The sequence below is a fragment of the Equus przewalskii genome, chromosome 9, assembly GCF_037783145.1.
Source record: "Equus przewalskii isolate Varuska chromosome 9, EquPr2, whole genome shotgun sequence".
In the NCBI taxonomy this organism is placed as follows: Eukaryota; Metazoa; Chordata; class Mammalia; order Perissodactyla; family Equidae; genus Equus; species Equus przewalskii.
This window is the reverse complement of record NC_091839.1, coordinates 17934685-17956109: the sequence shown is the minus strand read 5'-3', so window position 1 is coordinate 17956109 and position 21425 is coordinate 17934685. Positions and strand designations below refer to the sequence as shown.

Genomic DNA, 21425 nt, shown 5'->3' with positions numbered 1-21425 from the left:
CCGCTACACATGTTGCGCTGGAAGTTGGGCCCCGGACATTGCGGAGGCTGTCGGGGTGTCCTCTCACCGCCCCGACCCCGTGGGGATCCCCCCTCCGCCCACCCGGGGTGCCCCCCTCTGCCGCTTCATCCCCGGCTCCTCCCCCCTGTCCATGTGTCCGGTCCCGCCTCTCTCTGGCTCATTCGCACCCCCCCTTTGTGCCCTCAGCGCCCCCCCCCCCCAGCGTCTGTGTCTGTCTGTCTGTCTGTCTGGGTCACCTCTGAAGCCGGTGGCTGGTGTGTATGTTTGTGTGAGGGCGGGAGCCTGCCTGCCTGGGGAACTGCTTGCCCCTTTCCTCGCTTGGCCACCTCCAGACCCCTCCTCGGCGCCCTCACTCTCAAACACAGGCAGAAACACACACAGACACACGCACACACGCACAACCTCACTTCCCTGGGATTCCCCCTCAACACCCCCGGAGCTTGAGGAGGGAGACGCGGACACACACACACACGACACACAGAGGGGGTCCGATGGGAGCCGGGCTGCCACTGCTGTCTGGGGCTTCGGACAGACAGGAGGACACAGGCAACCGGGGACGCCAGACGCCCGGCCAGACGCAGGCAGGAGGCACAGAGCCCAGGTACACACCATCCATCCGGGTTTGGGGGGCCGGGGGAGGAAATTGGGGGGCCCACGACACCCAGGCAGGCGGTTCAGGGGCGGTACAGACAGACAGACAGACCCCTCCCTCCCTCTGCCGCCGCAGCCCTTACAGACACACCCCCCCTCCACCAGCCCAGCCCCAGACACCCTGACACACACATCCTCACCGGGCAGATGGCAGACGCACGAGAGACCCCTGGGGGCCGGGCGGACCCACCCAGGCTGACACCCCTCAGCTGGGCACCGGTGACCGAGGGAGGCTGCGGGCGGAGGGTGGCGGCGGTAGCCGCGGCTTGGAGAAGCCGGAGCGGGAGGGACTCGCACACTCGCTCTGTTCTCGCACACACACACTCACTCGGGATGCGATTAACATTCAGTCCCCGTCCGCCCCTGCCGGGAGACCCACAGCCCCCCCTCTTGGCCTCCCTGGGGACCCCTCCTCCTGCCAGGGTTGGGGGAGGGGGCTGCACCCCCCTCCCCCAGCTCCCAGCCTCTGCCCTCCTCCTGGGACAAGAGAGTGAGGGGCTGCAAATAAAAAGGAAGTGGGGGGGGGGGGTGGGTGCGGGTAGGGACTCAAAACCCGGCACTGAGACATCAGCTTCGGACCTGGACTTCAGGGCGGGGCGGGGGGCGGGGTGTGTGTGTGCGGGGGGGCAGTGCTGCCCTCTGCCCCCTCCCGACTTTGAGGCCAAGAAGCAGGAGGCCATTCCCGGACTTCGGTCTCCCCCTTGCTTGGACCCATCCTTTGGGTTCTATTGCTCTAGAAGGCCAGGCCTGCAAACTAGGTCTCCATCCTGAAGCCAGGAGTCCAGGCTCCCAGCCCCCTCCTCCCTCAGACCCAGAAATTCAATCCCCAGACCCCTCCTCCCCCAGGAGCCAGGAGTCCAGGCCCCGCCCCCTCCTTGCTCAGACCTAGGACTCCAGGTGCTCGGCCCCTCCTCCCTCAGACCCAGGAGCCCAGCCCCCAGCCCCTCCTCCCTCAGACCCAGGAGCCCAGCCCCCAGCCCCTCCTCCTTCAGACCCAGGAGTCCAGCCCCCAGCCCCTCCTCCCTCAGACCCAGGGGTCCAGCCCCCAGCCCCTCCTCCTTCAGACCTGGGGATCCAGGCCCCCAGCCCCTCCTCCCTCAGACCCAGGGATCCAGGCCCCCAGCCCCTCCTCCCTCAGACCCAGGAGCCCAGCCCCCAGCCCCTCCTCCCTCAGATGCAGGAGTTCAGATCCCCAGCTCTTCCTCCCTCAGACCCAGGAGTCCAGGTGCCCGGCCCCTCCTCCCTCAGACCCCCTCCAGCCCCCAGCGCCTCCTCCCTCAGACCCAGGGGTCCAGGCCCCCAGCCCCCTCCTCCCTCAGACACAGGAGTCCAGGCCTCTGGCTTCCTTCTCCATTGGTACCCAATAATCCAGGCCCGAGTTCCTTTTAGACACTCAGACAACCTGACCCCCTCAGCACAAAACACCTTCAGGGGCTCACGAGTCCAAGATTCACGGATGTCACCCTCAGGAACCCAGTCCATCCAGCCCTCTGAGGAAAACTACCTCCATACCCCTTCTTTTATTGAGGGCCCCTGGCCTCCATCACCCATAGGTACTCAAACATCCAGGAGGAAAGCAGTGTCTGCCCCCTCCTAGACACAGCCTGACCCCCTAGAGGGTCCCCCAAGACCAGCTGCCCAGCTCCTGCCCCTCCTCCTAGAGAAGCCGGACCCAGCACTTCTGTAACGTGCTGGGATGGGCTGTGGCGCAGGACACCTAGGCTCCGGAGGGTGGAGGCCAGGAGTGGGGGTGCGTGTGTGTGTGTGTACGCGCGCGCGCGGGCGCGCATGTGCCAGGGTCTGGGAGAGCAAGGGTGAAGGCTCACATTCCTGTAAAACAGGAGACTTGGGGCCTGAATTTGTGGGTCCCAGAGAGAGGAAGGGATTGTGGATGTAGATTCCTGGGGCTAGGATGCTTGAGACACAAGATGGTTGAGGTGGGACCCTAAGTCCCAAGGAAGGGGGCCCGAACTCCTGCATCTGAGGGAGGATGGGCTAAGGGACCAGACTACTGGTTCTGAGAAAGAATAGGGCTGGGGCCCCGGACACCAGGGTCTGAGGGAGGAGGGGCTGGGGGCCCGGACTCCTGGGTCCTGGGAGGGGAGGAGGATGGGGCTCCAGACTCCTGGGTCCTGGGGGAGGAAGATGCTGGGGGCCTAGGCTCCTGAGTCTGAGGGAGGGGCTGGGGGCTGCTTTCTTGTCTTTTGGGTGGGTTGGAGCTGCAGGCCCCTGAAAAGGAACAGAAGCTGGCAGCCCAGCCTCTGGGTCCCTGTCTGGAGTTTTTAAAGCTCAGAGACCAGCCGCCTGAATCCCTGTCAAGGGCAGAGGCTGGGCGGCTGGGCTGCGACCCTTCCAGAGGCACCGACTGCCTGGGGAAGCAGGTGCCGGACTTGAGAGTTTCAAATCCCAGAGACCCCGCAAGTTCCTAGGAGGTGGCGTTGGGGGTGCATTCAGCGCGCACTCTGCGAGCCGGGAGGTGCGGCGTAGGGGGCGCCGGAGAGCCGGGACCCCGCCCCCGGGGGCGGGGCCTCCCGGCCCGGACCCCTCCCCCCCCGCCCTCCTCCCTCTTCCCAGCTCCTGCTCGGCCGCCAGCTCCGGCCTCGGCTCCCCCTCCCAGAGCCCCCTCCCCGGAGCGGAGCCCACCTGAGGGCCCCTCTCCCGCCCCCGGCTCAGCCGCCCGGCCAGAACAGCAGCCGCGGGGGGCAGCCCCCCGTCAGCCTGCCTCCCTCCAGCCCAGCCTGCCAGACGCCCCCCAACCATGAATCTCTTCCGATTCCTGGGAGACCTCTCCCACCTCCTAGCCATCATCTTGCTACTGCTCAAAATCTGGAAGTCCCGCTCGTGTGCCGGTGAGACGCCCACCGGGGCGGGAGAAGGGGGGACATCCCAGGACTCGGGGAAGGGTTTGGAGGCACTAGGAGGACAGGTCCCTCTTCCCACTGCTTGCTGGGGATCCCCCTTCAGGTCCGGGGTCACCAGGGGGTCAGCTCCCTTTCCCAGACTGGGGGTGCATACAGTTTGGTGGGGGGGACTCCAGGCCCCCAATTCAGCCTTCTCCAGCCCCTATCTGGGCGGCCCCCCGGTTCCGGGACTGGGAACAGGGAGCTGTGGCAGGCAGGGAGGTGGCTGGGAGTTGGTGACGTGGACTGTGGCAGCCAGGAAGAGAGCAGAGAGGAAGCAACCGGTTTTGAGGGGCTGAGGTTAAGTGGGGTCCTCCCGAGGCCCCACTTTGGGTCTGGAGTGTCGGAGGACCCCGAGGGGACCGTGGGTGGCCGTGAGGCCTAGCTTGGGACAGAGCCACGGGCTGGAGTAGCTCCGGGGCCGCGCTGCCCCCTGGCTGTGGGCCGTGGGAAAGGGCCCTGCTCCGGCCGGGCGGGCTGGGGAGGCCTCTGGGGACAGCTGCTCTCCAAAGTGGTCTCCAGATTCGTCCTAGGCGCTGGGCCTTGGCTTATTCCCCATGCAGCCCACCCCCAGCCTCCCGTCTCTCTCTCTGGACCACAGGGATTTCGGGGAAGAGCCAGGTCCTGTTTGCTGTAGTGTTCACTGCCCGTTACCTGGACCTCTTCACCAACTACATCTCCCTCTACAACACGTGCATGAAGGTACCGCTCTACCCCACCGCCGGCTCCCAGAGCCAGGGGAGGGTGCGAGGGAGGAGGGGCGGGGGCTTGGACCCCGGGGTCTGAGGGAGGAGGGGCGGGGGGCTGGACCCCGGGGTCTGAGAAAGGAGGGGCAGGGGGCCTGGCCTCCCGGGTCTGAGGGAGGAGGGGCTGGGGCCCGGATACCTGGGTCTGAGGGAGGAGGGGCTGGGGGATGGACTCCTGGGTCTGAGGGAGGAGGGGCTAAGGGCCTGGACTCCAGGGTCTGAGGGAGGAGGGGCTGGGGGCTGGACTCCTGGGTCTGAGGGAGGAGGGGCAGGGGGCCTGACTCCCGGGTCTGAGGGAGGAGGGGCTGGGGCTGGACCCGCGGGTGAGAGGGAGGAGGGGCTGGGGGCCGGGACTCTTGGGCCCACGCCTGTTAGGAGCACAGGCCCCGCTTTCTGAGCAGAAGCGCCCTCCTCCTCATTCCGCTCGACAGGTGGTCTACATCGCCTGCTCCTTCACCACAGTCTGGATGATTTACAGCAAGTTCAAAGCCACTTATGATGGGAACCATGATACCTTCCGGGTGGAGTTCCTCGTTGTTCCCACGGCCATCCTGGCGTTCCTGGTCAACCATGACTTTACCCCTCTGGAGGTAGGCGACCTGGCAGGGTGCCTGTAGTGGCGGGATGGGCTGTGGCAGGGCGGCTATGGACAGTGGACCCTCTCAAAGGCTTGCTTTTGCAGAGTTTGCTCGAACTTCCTTATTTTGGGACCTGCGATTTCAGCGCACAGGCTCTGGGGTCGGATCATATTAATGTGACAGCAGCAACACCCACTCTGTGCTAGACCCTGCTCTCAGCGTCGCACCTACATTAACTCCTTCCTGTTCACAGCAGCCCCATTTGACAGATGAGGAAACTGAGGCACAGGCAGTCTAAATGGCTCATCCAAGGTCGTCGACCTAATGGATAGCTCAGGAGTTGGGAACGGGGGCTGTGGAGCCAGCCTACTTGGATTTGAACCCCAGATCTGCTCCTTTCGATTAGCGTGACCTTGGGCATGTGCCTTGACCTCTCTGTGCCCCCTTTGTAAAGTCAAGATCAGGTCCTGGTGCGGATTTACTGAGGTTATGCAGCATTGCCTAGTGGTTAGACCTCTGGAACCGGAAAGTGGGGATTTCAGGCCTGCTTCTACTACTCAGCAGCTGTGGGGCTCTGGACAAGTCAGGTAATTTCTCTGTGCCTCAGTTTCCTCATCTGTAAAATGGGGACAACCAATTCCCACTTCCTAGGATTCTAATGGGGGTAGATGCTGGTAAAGCAGTGTCTGGCACCAGCTGGGAGGTGCTGTGCTCGTGCTTGTTCAGGGACCGAAGTGTTTTGTGCCATGCTGGTACTTTTACTCCGAGATGTTAGGCATCGTGGTTGTGATTGCATGGCATTCTGGTGGGACTTGTACAAATTCCTGGGAGGAATTTCAAGAGGGCCTGTGCTCAAAGTCTATGCTCTCCAGCCTCCTGGGGCCTGGCGCGGATCAAATTCAGGGGAGCCTTGTGGGAAGCTGGCCCTGAGTGGCCAGATGTGCTGATGTTTTCAACAGAAGCCACGTTTAGGAGTTTTCCTGCAAGATCTTAAAATTTTGGCCGCAGATTCAAAATAGATTTCTAAAACCCCCCCGCAGGCCGGACCAATCTGACAGAGGGTGACTTTGGCCCATGGGTCCCAGAAATATCAGAGGGAGACCGCACCATGCCGTGGAGGGAAGCCCGTGCTTGGCTCCAGACCCCAAGCTTTGCAAACATATCATCATCCCCATCTTGCCCAGAGCGCTCCCCCCAGCCAGCCCGTTTTGCAGATGGGGAGACTGAGGCTGGGGGAGGCAGTGGGGCTTGCTTTAGGTGGAAGAGGCTGGACCAGAACTCAGGCCTCTTGACTCCAGCTTTTGCCGTTCCCTCATTCAGAAGAGGGAAGTCACTTGTGCAAAGTATTGGCGTCGACTGTGTGTCTGGCTCCGAGCTGGCCATTCTAAATGTGCCATCATCCCGTCTGACCCCTCGGCCACCCCGGGAAGCAGTCGTCCTCATCCCCATTTCTTGGAGGACTAAGGTGAGGCTCAGAGGGGAGAAATCATAGGATCTGAACTCAGGGCCGCCTGCTTTCAAAGCCCGTGCTATTAATTGGTGCATGCTAAAAACAATGACTTTTGAATCATAGAAGAAAGCTATTCTTTAAAAATCCAGAGGTCAGGAATAGATAAAGGAAATGCATTGAAAACGTGACCTTCCACCTCCTCTTATGTCATGATTCTGTTCCCCAAGGGTGACCCCAGGGGTAACAGCTGGGTGTGTGTCACCTGAATGGGTACGTTTCCCGAGAGTGTCAGCTACCCTGACTTGCTAAGACCCTCCCTGGAGGATTCTGAGAGACTATGGGAGCAGACCCTGGAGTCCAGCTGCCTGGGTGGGAATCTGTTTCTACCCGCATTTGAGCTGCGTGACCTTGGGCCTCAGTTTCCTCATCTGTATAATGGGTGTAACAGTAGGACCTGGCTCATCGGGTTAAGGCATGAGCCAGTGAATACCCATAGGCGTGTGGAGCAGTGTCTTGGATGTAATAAATGCTGCATAAGCGTTGAGTTGTTATGAATATGTCATGGTCCCCACTTCCTTCCCACAAACCAGAACAGCTGAGGAGGAGCCACACCTGCCACCTGGCTTGTTCTCTGAGGGGAGGTTTCGGTGCGTCTACAGATCACAGATTGCCCCAGGTGGGACTTTCAGGGAGCTGAGAACTGAAAAGGGGCCGACAGATGTCTGCAGTCTCTTCTCCCCACTCCCATGATGCCCCATCCTCCTCACGAGAGATGATTGTCGATGCTCCCTCTGTGGTGGCCCATGACAAGCACATGGGGAGCTCGCTCCTGTTCACTCATTCATTCATTCAGGCATTGAATGTGTGCCGGGCACTGTGCCAGGTGCTGGGGCCATGGGGTGACTAAGTCGTAGGATCCTGGGCCTCATGTTCTGGCTTACATTCTGGTGAGAGCTGCCAGGAAGGAGATAAGACAGGGCAAAGTGACAGTCCTGGAGGGAGGATGGTTAGGGAAGACCTCTCTCAGGAGGTGACTGAGGAGCTGAGGCTGGAAGGAGGCAGAAGAGGCAGAATGTGAGAAACCAGGGGAGGAGCTGAGAGAATAGCAAGTGCAAAGGCCCTGGGGCAGGAAAGAGCGTGGCGTGTTGGAGGAACAGATAGAAGGCCTGGGTAGCTGCAGCCCTGAGAGTTTGGGGAGGGAGTAGGAGATGAAGCTGTATGGGAGAGGGCCTTGAAGGTCGAGGTTGGGAATTTGGATTTTACTCTGGTTATGATAAGAAGTAGCTACTGGAGAGCTTTAAGCTAGGGAGTGACATAGTCTGATTTACGTCTCTGAAGATTACACATTGAATGTTGCCCCTACGAGGGCAGGAAAATCATCCCCATGTTAGAGATAAGGAAGTGGAGGCCTGGAGAATCTGGGTCTCCTGGAAGGGAAGTCTCAGAGCCAAGATTCCATCCTGGTCCACCTTTTGGAGAGGCATAAAGGCAAAGTACCGGTGAGCACCGACTCCCGAACCCTTGGTTCGAATCCCAGCTCTGCTGCGGTCTCGGGCAAGGCCCTCACCCTCTCTGGGCCTGTTTCTTCTGTAGAATGGGGATGCTGATAACAGCGCCTCCCTCCTGTGGGGTCGTCGTGAGAATGACGTGAGAGAACACACGCGGCCCGGCAGAGCGGTGTCTGGCACACAGTGCGCCGCCCCGGAGGCATCGCTGTCCCCGTTCTCTTTCCGCCATCGCTGCGTGTGTGACCGTGACGCTGTCCTCTGCCTTCTCTCCTGCCCTGTCCCCTCCCGCCTCGTCCTGCCCTCCGCCCCGCTCCCTGGCGCCCCCTGCAGATCCTCTGGACTTTCTCCATCTACCTGGAGTCGGTGGCCATCCTGCCGCAGCTGTTCATGGTGAGCAAGACGGGCGAGGCGGAGACCATCACCAGCCACTACCTGTTCGCGCTGGGCGTCTACCGCACGCTCTATCTCTTCAACTGGATCTGGCGCTATCATTTCGAGGGCTTCTTCGACCTCATCGCCATCGTGGCCGGCCTGGTCCAGACCGTCCTCTACTGCGATTTCTTCTACCTCTATATCACCAAAGGTAGCCGGCGCGACGGCTGCTGCCTCCCATCCCGCCCTCCCCGGGCCTGGGCTCCGTCCCCTCAGCCCTGTGTCACTCAAGGGGGTGGGGGCTTCCTCTCCCACTTCTGGGGTCCCGGGCCCACTGCCCTCCCAGCACTTCAGACCTCCGGCCCCTGCCTCCCCAGGACCCGGGAGTTGCTCTCCTCCACCCCGTGTCTCTCTGAGGGATGATCCCTCACAGCGTTGCTTGCTTTCTCCCTCCAGCCCACAGACCGGGGTCCCTCTCCCCGGCCCCCGGGCATTTGCGGGAGGAGAAGACAAGACAAAGAGAGAGGCTGGGGTGACCTCTGACTTTTGCCCTTTCGGAATTTGTCCTGAGCTCTCCTCCTGCCCCGTGGTTCCAGATCCACAGTTTTTCAGTCTCACACCTGGAAGAAGTCTAGAATTCCTGTCTCCCCAGTGCCAGCAGTGCTCAGAGAAGGGAGGGTCTTCCCTCTGTTGGTTGGTCTCTGTTCTCATTCTCTGGGACTCAGGCCCATTCGTTCATTCATTCATTCAGCCAACAAATTTATTGAGCACTTGCCGTGTCCCCGGCCAGGAGCTAGGCTGTGGGGAGGCAGCAGTAGGAGGAAAGGTGGACGCAGCCCTGCTCTCCCCTTATGTTCTGTCAGGGGGAGACAGCGAATGAACAAGGAAAGAGAGAGATGGTCGCAGACCGTGAGAAGGGCTGTGACAGAAACCAGGGGCGTGTCCCTGAACAGCTGTGGAGGGGAGGGCAGCCTCTTTGAGGAGATGCTGACTGAAGCAGGGACCTGAGAAAGTAGGCGCGGGTCAGGAAAGAGGGGACAGGCGGGCAGGGACCTGGAGGCAGCCCAAAGCCCTTGAGGATTGAGGCTGGGAGGGCGGGAGGGGGTGGTCTTGCCCAGGCAGCCCTCCCAGACCCTCTGACCCCCGTGCCCTGCAAGATCCAAGGCCTCTAGCCCAAGAGCCCTTCCAGGTGGGGGAGGAGCACCAGCACCAGGAGAAATGGGGCCTCCTCTTGCCTCTGTTGCTCAGCCCCTGGGACGAGACTAGGGCACCCCCAGCCCCACCCCTCAGGAGTTCAAGCCGATCCCCCCACTTGATAGCTTGGGGTCCTAGGGCTGACCCCCCTCGCATCTCTGTCTGGCCCAGCATCCACGCGCCTGCTCTGGGAATGGGAAGCCCTCCCCTCCACCGGGGCCCCATGGTAACGCCTGTCCCCCTGCCTCCTCACAGTCCTAAAGGGGAAGAAGCTGAGCTTGCCGGCGTAACCCTGGTCCTCGCCGTCCCTCCTCGGCAGCCCAGCAGCAGCGGGAGGCAGAGGAAGGCAACCGAAGACGAAGAGCCTTCCCGTCCAGGGGTGACTTTTTAAACACCCAGCCTCTCCCCGCTCTCCATCCCGGCTCCTGCCGAGTTTCAGGGGGCGGGGGAGGACCCACGCCTTGGGCAGTTCAGGACCTGGGCTGTTTGTAGTTTTTTGCCTTTTAGAGAAGAAGAAGAAGAAGAAGAAAAAAAAATCTTTCCACTCTTGAGCTTTTGATTCTGATGACTCTTTTCTCTTCTACTCTCTGGTCCCCATTTTTATAAACTGTTTTTGAGGGGCCCGTGGGGCTGGGCAGGGTCGGAGATGTTTTCCCTGCCCCGAGCTCCTCGGACCCCTCCCCGATCCTACTCCCCCAGCCCCACTGGTTGCCAAACACTAAATCTGCCGACACCCGCCTTCCCAGCCTCCCACCGTGGCCGTGAACACAGCCTCCTGCTCCCCCAAACTTCTGGGTTGTGGGGGGAAGGTCTCCCCTCATTTTTCATAATAACTTTTTTCCAGAGTTTTGGACTTTTGGTCTTGTCCTCATTTTTTTTTTTTTTTTTGGCAATTTAGGGGAACAAGGGGGGCCGGGCATGGGAACGGGGCTGGCCTGAGGGTCCCCGTGATTCTACCGCCATGTTTTTGTACAGAAAGGATGATTGATTCTTTGTTCTCTTGAAATAAACCGAGGAAAACGATGCCTCTCTTTCGCGACTCCTTGCCTTCTCTCTTTGGCGTTGGTGGGGTCCTGCCCCGGCCCCCCTCTCTGCTTCTGCTTTATCCCATCCACCGTCCCTGGGCGACCAGAGGTCTGGGAGGAGCAGGAAGATGAGAGACTGGCCTTCCTGAGACTCTCGGCTGCACCCTGACTCCCAGCTCCACTGGGGATGACGTTTTGGACAAAAAAAAAAAAATCTCGAAGATTCTCATCTTGGCACCAAACTTCCCTGACCGTTCTCCTGAATCACAGGGTTGCAGAAGACCTTCAAAAGCGTGCGTTTGGGAGGTCACCAATGGCCACCCCCCGTCACACCCTCATTTGGCATTTTGTTGCTCCACTCTGTTTTCTTAAAAAAAAAAAGGGGGAGGGGAGGGAATTGGTTGCCAGCCTTTAAAAACCAGATTTTCACATTAAATTCTGAATTTCTGGCTTCTCATGAAAAAAAATCCATCAATCTGACAATGCCAGGTCCTCGTTTCTGGGTGACAACAGATGGCTGGAGCTGAATGGATGGGATGTGAGCTTTCCACCACGGTCCCCGGGACTTGGCTGAGGGGTTGTTCCCATTTATTATTGAGCTGACGCTGTTGTTTTTGTTTTTTGTTTGGTAGAGTTAAAAGAAAAGTGAAATATTTCCCACGTCTCCCTCCAGATTGGCCTCCCACCTGGTCTGTTTCCTCTTCTTGCATTACCTGCCTGGTCCTTGTAAGCTTCTGGAGTTTTTTTTTTCGTTTTTCTTTTTTTGAGGAAGATTGGCCCTGGGCTAACATCTGTGCCGATCTTCCTCCACTTTGTATGTGGGACAGCTGCCACAGCATGGCTTGTTAAGCAGTGCGTAGGTCTGCACCTGGGATCTGAACCCGGGATCTGAACCCACAAACCCTGGACCACCAAAGCGAAGCATGTGAACTTAACCACTACACCATCAGTCTGGCCCCTGGAGTATTTTTGTTTTTTGTTTTTTTTGCTGAGGAAGATTAGTCCTGAGCTAACATCTGTGCCAACTTCATCCACTTTATATGGGGGATGCCTGCCACAGCATGGCTGACAGGTGGTGTAGGTCCACGCCTGGGATCTGAACCTGCGAACCCAGGCCATCAAAGTGGAGTGCGCAGAACTTAACCACTACGCCACGGGGCAGCCCCCAGCTTCTGGAGTTTTGACCCCTGATATAGAGTCTCTAGATATCTACTAAGACCCTCCTTAACTGCCTCCAGTTCTCCTGTAGGATGGCTCTGGAAGCTTCTGGAGGCAGGCAGCTGGCGTTTCCCGAGCATTTCCTAAGTGCCAGGCAATGTGCATTGTACGGACGAGCCCACGGGACCCTCACAGCACCCTGAAGAGGGGGTGCTTTGCAGGGGAGGAAGCCCAGGCTTAGAGGGGCAAGTGGTAGAGGTGGGGTTTGTGCCCGGGCTTCCTGACCCTGGAGCCTGTGTGTTTAACCACCGCGGCGGGGTTTATCAACTGTTTTTTCTTTCTTTCTCTGAAGCCAGGGCGCCTTCTGTTTAGAGGAGTTTTGCCCGGAAGGTGGCTACGGAAACGCAGGAGCGTGATACGGGGTGGGAGGTGGCCCCTGGTTGAACGCAGTCTCAAAACCGTCGATCTCAGTCTGGTCCGAGTCTAATTTTATAGCCAACACAACTCGGGCCCAGAGAGACTAAGTGGCGCGCCCGGGTTATCCAGCTGGCGACAGGGTGACCATGACAGCCTGGATTCCTTCCATTTCCCATGCCCGGACACAGCCCACGCCACTCCACTGCTGCCCTTTCTCCCCATGCCCACAGGGACGACGACCTGTTTATTTCCGTGCCCCCAGAACTGAGCCCCGGGCCTGCCACACAGGAGGCCTCCAAGAGGGGACCACAGCACCCACATTTGCCCCCCCCATAACTTGTACCCCTTTGTCCAGTTCGTAAACAAATGCTCTGCAGGCCACTGCGACCCTTGTGTGGGCCCGTTTTTTTTGGCCTGCAAAACATTAAATTTTTTTTTTAATTCCTTGCCAACGACTTCCCCATAAAAAGAAACAGATGTCCAGTTGTTCCAGAACAACCAGAAGATTCTAGAGCCGCACTGTCCAATAGGGTGGCCATTAGCTGCAGGTGACCATTAGCACTTGAAATATGGCGAGTCCCAATTGAGATGTACTGTCCTCATTAATAATTTTCACATTGATGACATGCTGAAATGATCATGTTTTGGATAGATTGGGTTGAATAGAATGTATGAAAATTATTTTCACTTGTTTCGCTCTAGTTTTCTTAATGTGACTACTAGACGATTTGAAATCCTGCCCGCCGTGGCTCACGTTACATTTCAACCGGACAGTGCTGGTCTAGACGCCCCAGGCCCGCGGTGCTGGATGCTGGGTGCTGAGTGAAGGCGGCCCCTCCGGGACACGGCCCCTGTCCCCACCGCTCCCTTAATGGGCACTTCAGCCACCGGGTTACCTGCTCGGCCCCTACAGGCCTGTGCACATGTCGCCGACCACCCTCGGGATTCTCGAATGAAACCCCTTCCTCTTCCCCAAGGTGGTTTAAATATTTTGCGACAAGGATCTCCCTGGACCTCATTCACGCACTTGCATCCCCTGTTCGTTCAACGACTCCTCACGGGGAGTGGTTGTGAGTTAAGTCCCTTGTCACTGGGATGAGGGAAGGGCTTTGGCGTCAGGGACAGGGCTGGTGGCAGTGTTGGCCCCCGTTCTCAGCACTGTCTCCGTGGGCGGAAGCATTTTGTCTCTCTGAACTTGAGCTTCCTCCACTGTACGATGGGGTGCCTCGTACCGCCCTCGCACGGCCAGTGTGAGGAGGAAAGGGCTCGGTGTGTGACACACACAGGCCTGGGAGAAGGGCTCCCTTCCTTCCTGTCACCACCTCTCATCTGTCACTAACACGATGGTCCCCAGATAGAGGGTCCAGGAGGCGGCATGAAAGTGTGGCCCAGTGCCGAGACCCCTGAGATGACCGTGTGGGATTTCTCACCACCCCTGGCCACTGAAGGGACCAGAGAAGAACAGACACGAGAGGGACAGAGAGCTGTTCTCAGAAACCCTTCTGGAGGGAGGATTATGTCTTTACTGCTGTGGATGAGGATGCCTAGTCGTCGGGCATCATAGCGAGGCGAGGGACCTTTGGGGTGCTCAGATAGGGGGACAGGCTGGAGCCTGTATAACTCAGGTTGTGGGGGTCCGGGCTGGGCGTGTTGACAGGGCTGGCGGCAGAGGGCGGGGAGAGGGAGGTCAGCACCATGCCGCGCTCATCCAGGGAGCGCTTGTAGGGGACCGGAGCGTCATTTTGGAGGTCCTGGAGGGCCAGGTAGGCCTGGAATATCTGTGGGCAGAGAAGGGCATGCTGCAGGCCGGCTTGGGCTGGGCAGGGCAGGAGGGGGCCGGGCTGGGGACGGGCCTGGGAGGGAGCCGCAGGGTATGGCTGTGCCCTCTGCTCCCTGGACCCGGGTTCTCGGCTCGAGGCCTAATGCTGGGCTGCGTCTCTGCGTCTGCTCAGAGAGGGGGCAGCTTCCTTCCAATTTACCCAACGGCGTGGAAGGGGCTGGCTGAGACCCCGGGAGGACCACCCCCCAACTCCCAGGGGAGCTCAGTGACAGTGGACTGTTCTGGCTGTCCCAGCCCCGCCCGGCGGAGGCAGAGGGCGCCTGGGGAGGCGGCTTGTCCTCACCCAGATGAGGATGGAGAAGAAAGCGAAGGTGACGGCCACCTTGGCGCTGCTGCTCCCCAGGAGGAAATGTTTGGGTGGCGAATGCTGCCACTGGTTGGCCAGGAAGCAGAAACCCACGAACCAGACGGCTGTCCAGAGGACTGTGGGGTCACAAGGAGAGAAGAGGGGCAGAGAGAGCCGGCTTAGGAAGGACTCCTGGGGTGTGGACAGGGTGCGGGCGGGGCTCTATCAGGTGGCGAGTTTTGCTTTGACGCCTGGATCTGCCACTCAGCAGCTGCGTGCCCAGTTACATACCCTCCTCAAGCCTCAGTTTCCCCCCTCTGTAAAATGTGAACACGAACAGCACTTAACTCCTCGGGGGAAGGTGCTGAGGAACAAATGAGACAAGGCACGTGGAGCCCTTGGCTCCAGGCCCAGGAAATGCCAACGTCGCTACAGACTTCGTCTCTCTCGTTTCATCCTCGGAAAGACCCTGCCAGGTGGGCGCTTTCATCCCACCTTCTCCTGGAGCTCAGAGAGGGGGAGGGACCTGCTCAAGCTGCCCCGAGCAAGGAGACGCCGGAGTTGGGACTTCAAACCGGGTCTGTCTGGCTCTGTGCTCCGAACCCCAGCTCCTGCCACCAGGTGGCTTTTCAAGAAACGTTCTCTGAGGGAGGGAGCTGAATGCGAAGAAAACTCCAGCCAGGAGGGAAGCTTCTAGAATTAGCCCAGGGGTCAGAAGAGGTGACCCTGACACTGAGTCTAAAGGACGAGTGACAATTCCTCGGGAGGAGACAGCAGGTGCAGAAGGGAGGGACGCAGCTTTGGGTCACGCGTGGGGGACAGTCAGAGGCCGGCTGGGTGGGGGAGGGCGGTGTCCTGGGGACCCGGGGGGAGCCAGGGAGGGCCGGGAGGAGGAGCAGGGGCAGCTCTGGGCGGGCGTTCCCGGGGAGGGGGGTGCTCACCAGCCAGGATGAAGTCCAGGAGCTGGAAGGCCGACTTGAAGCGGGTGCTGGCGATGCGGCTCTCGTGGGCGTCCAGGACGAGGAAGGCCAGGCAGCAGAGGAAGGCCAGGAGGCCGGCCCCCACGGAGAAGCTGCAGGCCGTGTTGTTGCTGTTGAGGACGCAGTGGAGCTGCGATGAGTCAGTCTTGTTCTGGTAGCCGTCGGTCAGCAGGGAGGAGAAGATGATGAGGGCAAAGATCTGCGGAAGCAGGAGGAAGATGCCCAGGGGCCGGAGCGCAGCTCAGCATCTCCCCCAACCTGCGCATCCTCCCGGGTTCCCCCACCTGCGGATGGACGGCGGGTCCTGCCGCAAACCCACTGGGCCGTTCTGGCCCCTTCCTTCCTGGCACAGCCTCAGAGCCTTCCAGCCCCGTCCCTCCTGCTGCCCCTCACCCCTCTTCTCTATCCTAGCTCAGGCCTCTTCCCCTGGCCCCTCCGCCCATCCCCGACACGGGCCCCAGAGGGGTCTTTCCACACCCTGCCCCTCCCGGCTCACAGCCCCTCCATGGCTCCCTAGCACCCCGGGACACAGTCCCAGCCCCTCAGCCTGGCCTTTGAGACCCTGCGTGGTCTCTGCTCTCTTTGCTCTTTTAATCCCTCTCTCCCCACTCACCTCTGCCTCGCCCCAGACTCCCCTGCTGCCGCCCCAATCGGGCACCTGCCGCCAAACCCAGGTACCAAGATGAAACGCTTAGCACCGTGCCTGGGACACAGGACGAGCTCAATAAGTGGTTGCCACCACGAGTATTCTCTGGGCCTCTAAGCTCTTCCTCTGCCTGCAACTTCCTCCCCGCTCCCGGCTTGGCTAATTCCCATCCATCTTTAAAAATAAATCTGTGAAATATTCCAAAAACACAGAAATATACGGAGGGACGTGTGACAAACACCCAGGATCTAATAAACATTACCATATTACCATTTTGCCTTTTTTTAAGAAAGCAAATACAACCACTGATAGGACAGCCCCGTCCCTCTCGCCCATGCACGCTGCCTGCGACACGGTGTAGCAGGACTGTCTGCATCCATGCTTGTCTTCCACAGGGTTTGTTTATTAAATGCCACTAAAGTGCTCCACAAGCCCTGGCCTGTGTCATCCTTTTAACCACCCTAGAATGGAGGCACGACTCACGGCCCTGTTTTTTAGATAGTGGAACTGAGGCACAGAGAGGGTGAGGAATGGCCCAAAGTCACTCAGCTGGTAAGCGGCAGCGCCTGGATTTGAACCGAAGCTGTCTGGCTCCCCAGTCTGCTGTAACCCCCTGCTCTACCGCCCCAGGCTGGACCAGACGCCTTGAGAGCAGGGGTTCCTAGGCATGCAGTTCAGTGAAAATGCTAATCCCCAAGGATTTGTCGCAGACCGTCACAGTGCAGTGTAGCAAGGTCCATGCCAGATATGGAAGGAACCGGTGTGTGTATGGGGTGGGCAGTGGGAGTTGGTCCAGGAAGACTTCCTGGAGGACGTGACGCCTGTAAGGAGGGTTGCAGGGTGAGAAAGGCTAAGGAGTGGGGGTTGTCTGGAGGGCAATAGGGAGCCATGGGAGGGCTGTGAGCAGGGAAGGGTCAGGGTCAACTCTGGATGAACGAAGAGCCCTCTGGGGCCACTAGAGATGCACTGGAGGTCGGAGGCCAGAGGGGAGGCTGGGGCCTGGGGCCAGGGAGAGAGGCAAGGTCTGAGCTGAAACTGAAGTCGTGGGGCTGGGTTTCAGAGGCAATAAGGTGGGATCTGAGCTGCACCTTAAAGAAGGAGGAGTTTCTCAGGCAGGCAGAGGAGGAAGGGCATTCCATGCCGGGCAAGCCGTGTGTGCAAAAGCCAGATGCGCAGAATGCGGCTCCTTCTGGGATGGAGAGAGACCTCACTGGCGGGCTCCCGTGTGAGACGAGGCTGGGAAAGCGGGCGGGAGCCAGACCCTCGCAGGCCTCGCACACCACACCCAGGGGCCTGCACTTGGGCGCCGTGGAAAGTGAAATTTCCTACGTGGATGTGATTTTACCCACGGAAGGGCTCTGAGCAGAGGATGGCCGGGCCCAGACCTGGGAGTCAGAGCAAATCTCTAGGGTCGTGATGGCTCGGAGGGGGCAGGACCAGAGGCCAACAGATCAGAGAGGAGACCGTCAGGAGGGTCCAGGCAGAGTCCTGAGGCCTGGGCCGGGCTCAGAGCTCTGGGGAACCCGGTGATATTTGGGACGTGAAATTGGCCTTGGTGATGGCTCGGATGTGGTGATGCTGGGGAGGGGAGCGGGGGGCTAGGCGAGGGGAAGGGGTTCAGGAGAATTTGAACTCTTCCTGGAAGGGTCCTCATGGGACCCTTCTCTCTATCCCAGCCCCCAGGTCCAAATTGGACCTCAGCAGATGTGTGTTGAAGGAGTGAATGACCTTGGGCCCTAATCGCCCTTGCCCTGCCCTTCAGAGTGGGGGTGGGGAAGCAAAGGATGGACCCCTAAACTTTTCAGCCTCTGCCCATCCTCCTCTCCCCTTTGCCTTAGTTGCTGTCTCTGAATAATAATAATAATAATAATAATAATAATAATAACAATAATAACCACAGGTCCCTCTTTTGGTCCAGCACTTCAGCATTTTCCAAGGGGATTCACATCCTCCCCCGTTTCGGAGCTGAGGAACCGGGTCCAGAGAAGGGGAGCACCTTGCCCTGCTGGTCTGAGGCAGAGCCAGGTCGAGGCCGAGGACCGGAAGGCCCCATCGATCGTCTTTGAGCCCAGATTCGTTTTACCCGCACTACCTCCCCGGAGCCTCGCACCAGCCCCACGTGGTCGATGCTACTAAGTCATTTCTGTTGCACAGGTGACAGATCGAAGCCATTACGGTGGAGTGGAAAGAGCCAGACGCGTCTGACTCGGCCAGCTGTGTGGCCCTGGGCAAATCACTCATCTCTTGGAGCCTCAGTTTCCCAGTCTGTCTCGGTGCTTCGAAAAGGGGCATCCAAGGGTGGGGGGCCTGGCCCTGACGGTCGTTCTCATGATCGGCCCAGAGAGGGAAAGCGTCCTTTCAAGGTCGGTCAGCGGTGGAGGGGGATCGGAATGCAGCCTTCCTGACTTCCAGGCCTGTGGGCTCTCTGTCCACTCACCCTGAAAACCCCGGGCTGCGGCGCGAGCCCAGGGTGCTGGAGACAGGGGAAGGGGGCTCAGCTGGGCCAGGGGGACCCTCGCCTTCCGAAGCCTGAGTCCCACCTCCTTCCAGGCCCTCCCTGGCCTGTCCTCAGGGAGGGAGCAAAGATTAATCGGTTAAGGCACCAGCTGGCAGGCGGCAGGGAGCAGGACAAGAGCACCAGCTGCCCAGAGACTCCCTACCGAGGAGCCAGGCCAGGGGGGGAAGGAGGAGAGGGCGGGAGGGAGGGTGGAGGCGGCGGGCAAAGTCTGTGACCGAAACGTCTGGCCCAGTCAGCGGCCCTGCCCTCTGCCTTTGTCACCCCAGCCCACACCAGCTGGGCCTCCTTCTCTCTCGCCCCCCGGCCCCCACCCTTCCTTCCGGAGCTTCGGAGGTGCTAGAATCCTTCCCAGTCGCTTGCCAGCTGGGTGATGTCCTTAGGCAAGTCACTCCACCTCTGTGAGCCTCAGTTTCCCCCGGGGTCAAACAGGGGTAATGACGCCCGTGTCACACGGTCGTGGGGAGGGGCCTGGAACTGGGACGTGGAATTCGTAATTCCCCGCTTCCCCCGGGTGAGAACAACAGACACTGTCCCCATCACCACAGACCCCGGAACCCCTCTCTGTCCTCGCTCACAAGCCCTGATTCGTCCCAATAATCACTGCTATTTAAGGGAAGATTAGGACTCGCCAGGCCCCGGCTCATCATTTTATAGGGATAAACTCGTTTCGTTTTCACAACACTCCTTCCTCCGACCAGGGCACCCCACCATCTTTTTGCTGATGACAGTATAGAGGTTCAGAGAAGTCAAGTCACCTCCTCCAGGTCACACAGACACAGGGTGATGGGTAAATCATCAAACGGGATGGGGCGCTTTTGAGTAGGAATGGTGGCGCTGCTGATGCTCACGCCAGGACTGGCCCAGGCGCACCGGGGTGTACGTCCCCCTCCGTGGACAGCACGTGGCCGAGCCGGGATTCAAAGCCAGGCCTGTCTGATCCTACTCTGATCACGGCTTCCAGAAGGCGTAGGGAGGAGACACTCTGGATTAGGACCCGGGCACCCCACCTACTCCCATGACCCTGATCCAGTCTCGTCCTCTCCCTGGGCCTCAGTTTCCAGCTCTGTCAAAGGAGAGCAATGGAGGCAGCACAGGCGAAAGCCAGAGTCACAGCACTAACCTCATGCACTGAGGTCCAGAGAGGAGCAGGGATTGGGCCAAGGTCACACAGCAAAGTCTGGGCTGAGTGGGAATGGGAGCCCGGGTGTCTGGACCCTTCACGAATACAGTAAGGATTAAAGCAGTGCACGCGGAGCCCTCTCGTGGCACAGTGCCTGGCGCACAGCCACCACCGACGCCAGGGTCTCAGGTCCACGTTCCACGTTCCCCTCCCACCTCCGTGTCCCTCTTCCTTCCTAGAGGCCCAGCCCCGGCTCCGCGCCGAGTCCCTTCCCTGCGAGGTGGGAAACGAGCGGGCTCTGGCGGAGCTCGGGGGGCCGGCTTAAGTGGTTAAGTTTGCACGCTCCGCTTTGGCAGTCCCGGGTTCAGATCCTAGGCTCGGACCTACACACCACTCATCGAGCCATGCTGTGGTGGCGTCTCACATAGCAAAACCAGAAGGACCTACAACTAGGATACACAACTATGTACTGGGGGGCTTTGGGGAGAAAAAAAAAAAAGAGGAAGATTGGCAACAGATGTTAGCTCAGGGCCAATCTTCTTCACACACAAAAAAATTATATAATGTTATAAACCAATGTTACTGCAATAAAAAAATAATAAAGAACCCATTCTTTTTTTTTTTTAAATGGGGCTCAGAGCATTGACTTCGAAGGGCCGTTTCTTCCCATGAGACTTAAGTGCTCAGAAGAGCGAGGGCCTCCGGTTAGGTGCTCAGTAAAAGGCTATCTGGGCCATCAGCTCCCTTCTGCTTTCTTTTCCCGCCTCCAGCCCCTTCCTGCCTCCCGCTCCCTCTGCACTGGGTCTGAGAGGTGACAATGCCTGCGTCCTGTCCCCTCGAGGGGCGGTCGGGCCGCAGGAGGGCCTCACCCCTGCGCAGATGCGCGTGATGGTCTTGGGCTTCTTCAGGAACTGCACGGCCTCGCTGTCTGCCAGGTCCTGCAGGCTTTCGGGGATGTGCATGGCGGCTGCTCTGCTCCCGGGCCTGGGATGCTGGGTGCCACCGGCCAGGGGGGTGGCTCCAGGCCCACCCTGGGGCTCGGCTGCTGCAAGACAGGGCGGTGGAGGGAGGTCAGCTTCGGGTGGAGGGGCTGCCGGGGGTCCCAGTGGTAGAGACACAGGGGGAAGGGGTTTCTGGGGGCTCCCAGGAATGGGGGGCACGGGTGAGGGGCTGCTGGGGCCCAGGAGTCAGGAACGCAGGCTTTGGAAACTGTAGGGTGAGGGGGCTGCCAGGGGTCCCGTGGTGGGGTGCAGGGGTAGGCGATCCCAGGCCTGGGAGAAAAGGGGGGACAGAGTTGGGATATTGGGGTCGGGTTGCTGACCCAGCAGCCAGAGGGTCCACGTTAAGGGCTGTGTCCCCTCTGGGAGACACCACGAGTGGGTGATCCCTTTTCCAGGGATCAGGGGGGTGCCAGGATGGAGATCAGAACCCCCGGGAGTTCTGGACCAGGGGAACCCCTTTCCGGTTTGGGGGTGACAGCACCCATAACGGAGGACCCAGGTGTATTTTAGGCTGTCCTTTGATTTGGGGTTGTTTCCTTGGAATCAGGGCCTCCTCTTAGAAGTCAGCTCCGTCTTCCTAAAAGTGCGTTCCCCTCCGCTGGGGGCCTAGGCCTCGGATGCGCGGGGAACGTGGGCTCAGAACTGAACTGTCCCCTCAGAACAGGATGCCGGCCCCGGCGCCAGGCTACCTTCTTAGAATCGGGGTCTTCCCTCTAAGGACGTGGAATGGGGTGGTGGGGCTTGGGGGTGACGCTGTCTGACAAAGGGCCACCCCTACTCTGGAGGCCGGGTCCGCGTCACCTGGAGGCCGGCTCTTCCTTCCGCCCACCCTCCCCTCCTGGTCCCTGGCGCCACCTCGGTATTCCTTTGGTTCTGCTTTTTCCCGCCTTTTCGTTTCTCCACAGCTGATTGGCTGTGCTCAAGCCCCGCCCCCTTTCTTTTCCCGCCCACTCTGGAGCGGGCGCGGGCGGGGGCGTGGCCTCAGCGGACGTTGGGCCGCCCGCCGTTAGCGAG

General features: G+C 59.6%; 2 protein-coding genes across 11 annotated transcripts; one reads left to right on the top strand and one right to left on the bottom strand.

The window, feature by feature from the left end:
- The first annotated feature begins 255 nt into the window (after positions 1-255).
- Positions 256-10443, top strand: KDELR1 (KDEL endoplasmic reticulum protein retention receptor 1). Of its 3 annotated transcripts, none has more exons than XM_070558107.1 (6): positions 256-622; positions 4174-4274; positions 4750-4908; positions 6217-6361; positions 8185-8437; positions 9676-10443. In XM_070558107.1, exons 3-6 carry the CDS (start codon positions 4814-4816, stop codon positions 9708-9710), a joined length of 528 nt encoding a protein of 175 aa, XP_070414208.1. In that variant the 5' UTR covers positions 256-622; positions 4174-4274; positions 4750-4813; the 3' UTR covers positions 9711-10443. The 3 variants fall into 3 exon arrangements, with proteins under 3 accessions (XP_070414208.1, XP_070414207.1, XP_070414206.1); XM_070558106.1 differs by lacking the exon at positions 256-622 and adding an exon at positions 3184-3521; XM_070558105.1 differs by lacking the exons at positions 256-622; positions 6217-6361 and adding an exon at positions 3184-3521.
- Positions 10444-13505: 3062 nt separating this feature from the next.
- On the bottom strand, positions 13506-21419 carry SYNGR4 (synaptogyrin 4). Of its 8 annotated transcripts, none has more exons than XM_070558104.1 (5): positions 21267-21419; positions 20280-20452; positions 15088-15325; positions 14144-14283; positions 13506-13798 (listed from the first exon to the last, which is right to left on the bottom strand). In XM_070558104.1, exons 2-5 carry the CDS (start codon positions 20370-20372, stop codon positions 13565-13567), a joined length of 705 nt encoding a protein of 234 aa, XP_070414205.1. In that variant the 5' UTR covers positions 20373-20452; positions 21267-21419; the 3' UTR covers positions 13506-13564. The 8 variants fall into 8 exon arrangements, with proteins under 8 accessions (XP_070414205.1, XP_070414204.1, XP_070414198.1 ...); XM_070558103.1 differs by having other exon boundaries at positions 20280-20455; positions 21267-21374; XM_070558097.1 differs by having other exon boundaries at positions 20280-20455; positions 21101-21296.
- Between the last annotated feature and the right edge of the window lie 6 nt (positions 21420-21425).

What these genes read in the sequence shown, in the direction of transcription:
- SYNGR4 (XM_070558096.1), bottom strand. An exon ending in TCACGCGCATCTGCGCAGGG is followed by an intron (nt 15,326 to 20,279) that starts GTGAGGCCCTCC and finishes CTGCTTCCGCAG; the next exon opens with ATCTTTGCCCTCATCATCTT. An exon ending in TCTTCTCCATCCTCATCTGG is followed by an intron (nt 13,799 to 14,143) that starts GTGAGGACAAGC and finishes CTCTGCCCACAG; the next exon opens with ATATTCCAGGCCTACCTGGC.
- KDELR1 (XM_070558105.1), top strand. Translation starts at nt 3,431, where the DNA reads ATGAATCTCTTCCGATTCCTGGGAGACCTCTCCCACCTCCTAGCCATC. An exon ending in GAAGTCCCGCTCGTGTGCCG is followed by an intron (nt 3,522 to 4,173) that starts GTGAGACGCCCA and finishes TCTGGACCACAG; the next exon opens with GGATTTCGGGGAAGAGCCAG. An exon ending in CTACCTCTATATCACCAAAG is followed by an intron (nt 8,438 to 9,675) that starts GTAGCCGGCGCG and finishes GCCTCCTCACAG; the next exon opens with TCCTAAAGGGGAAGAAGCTG.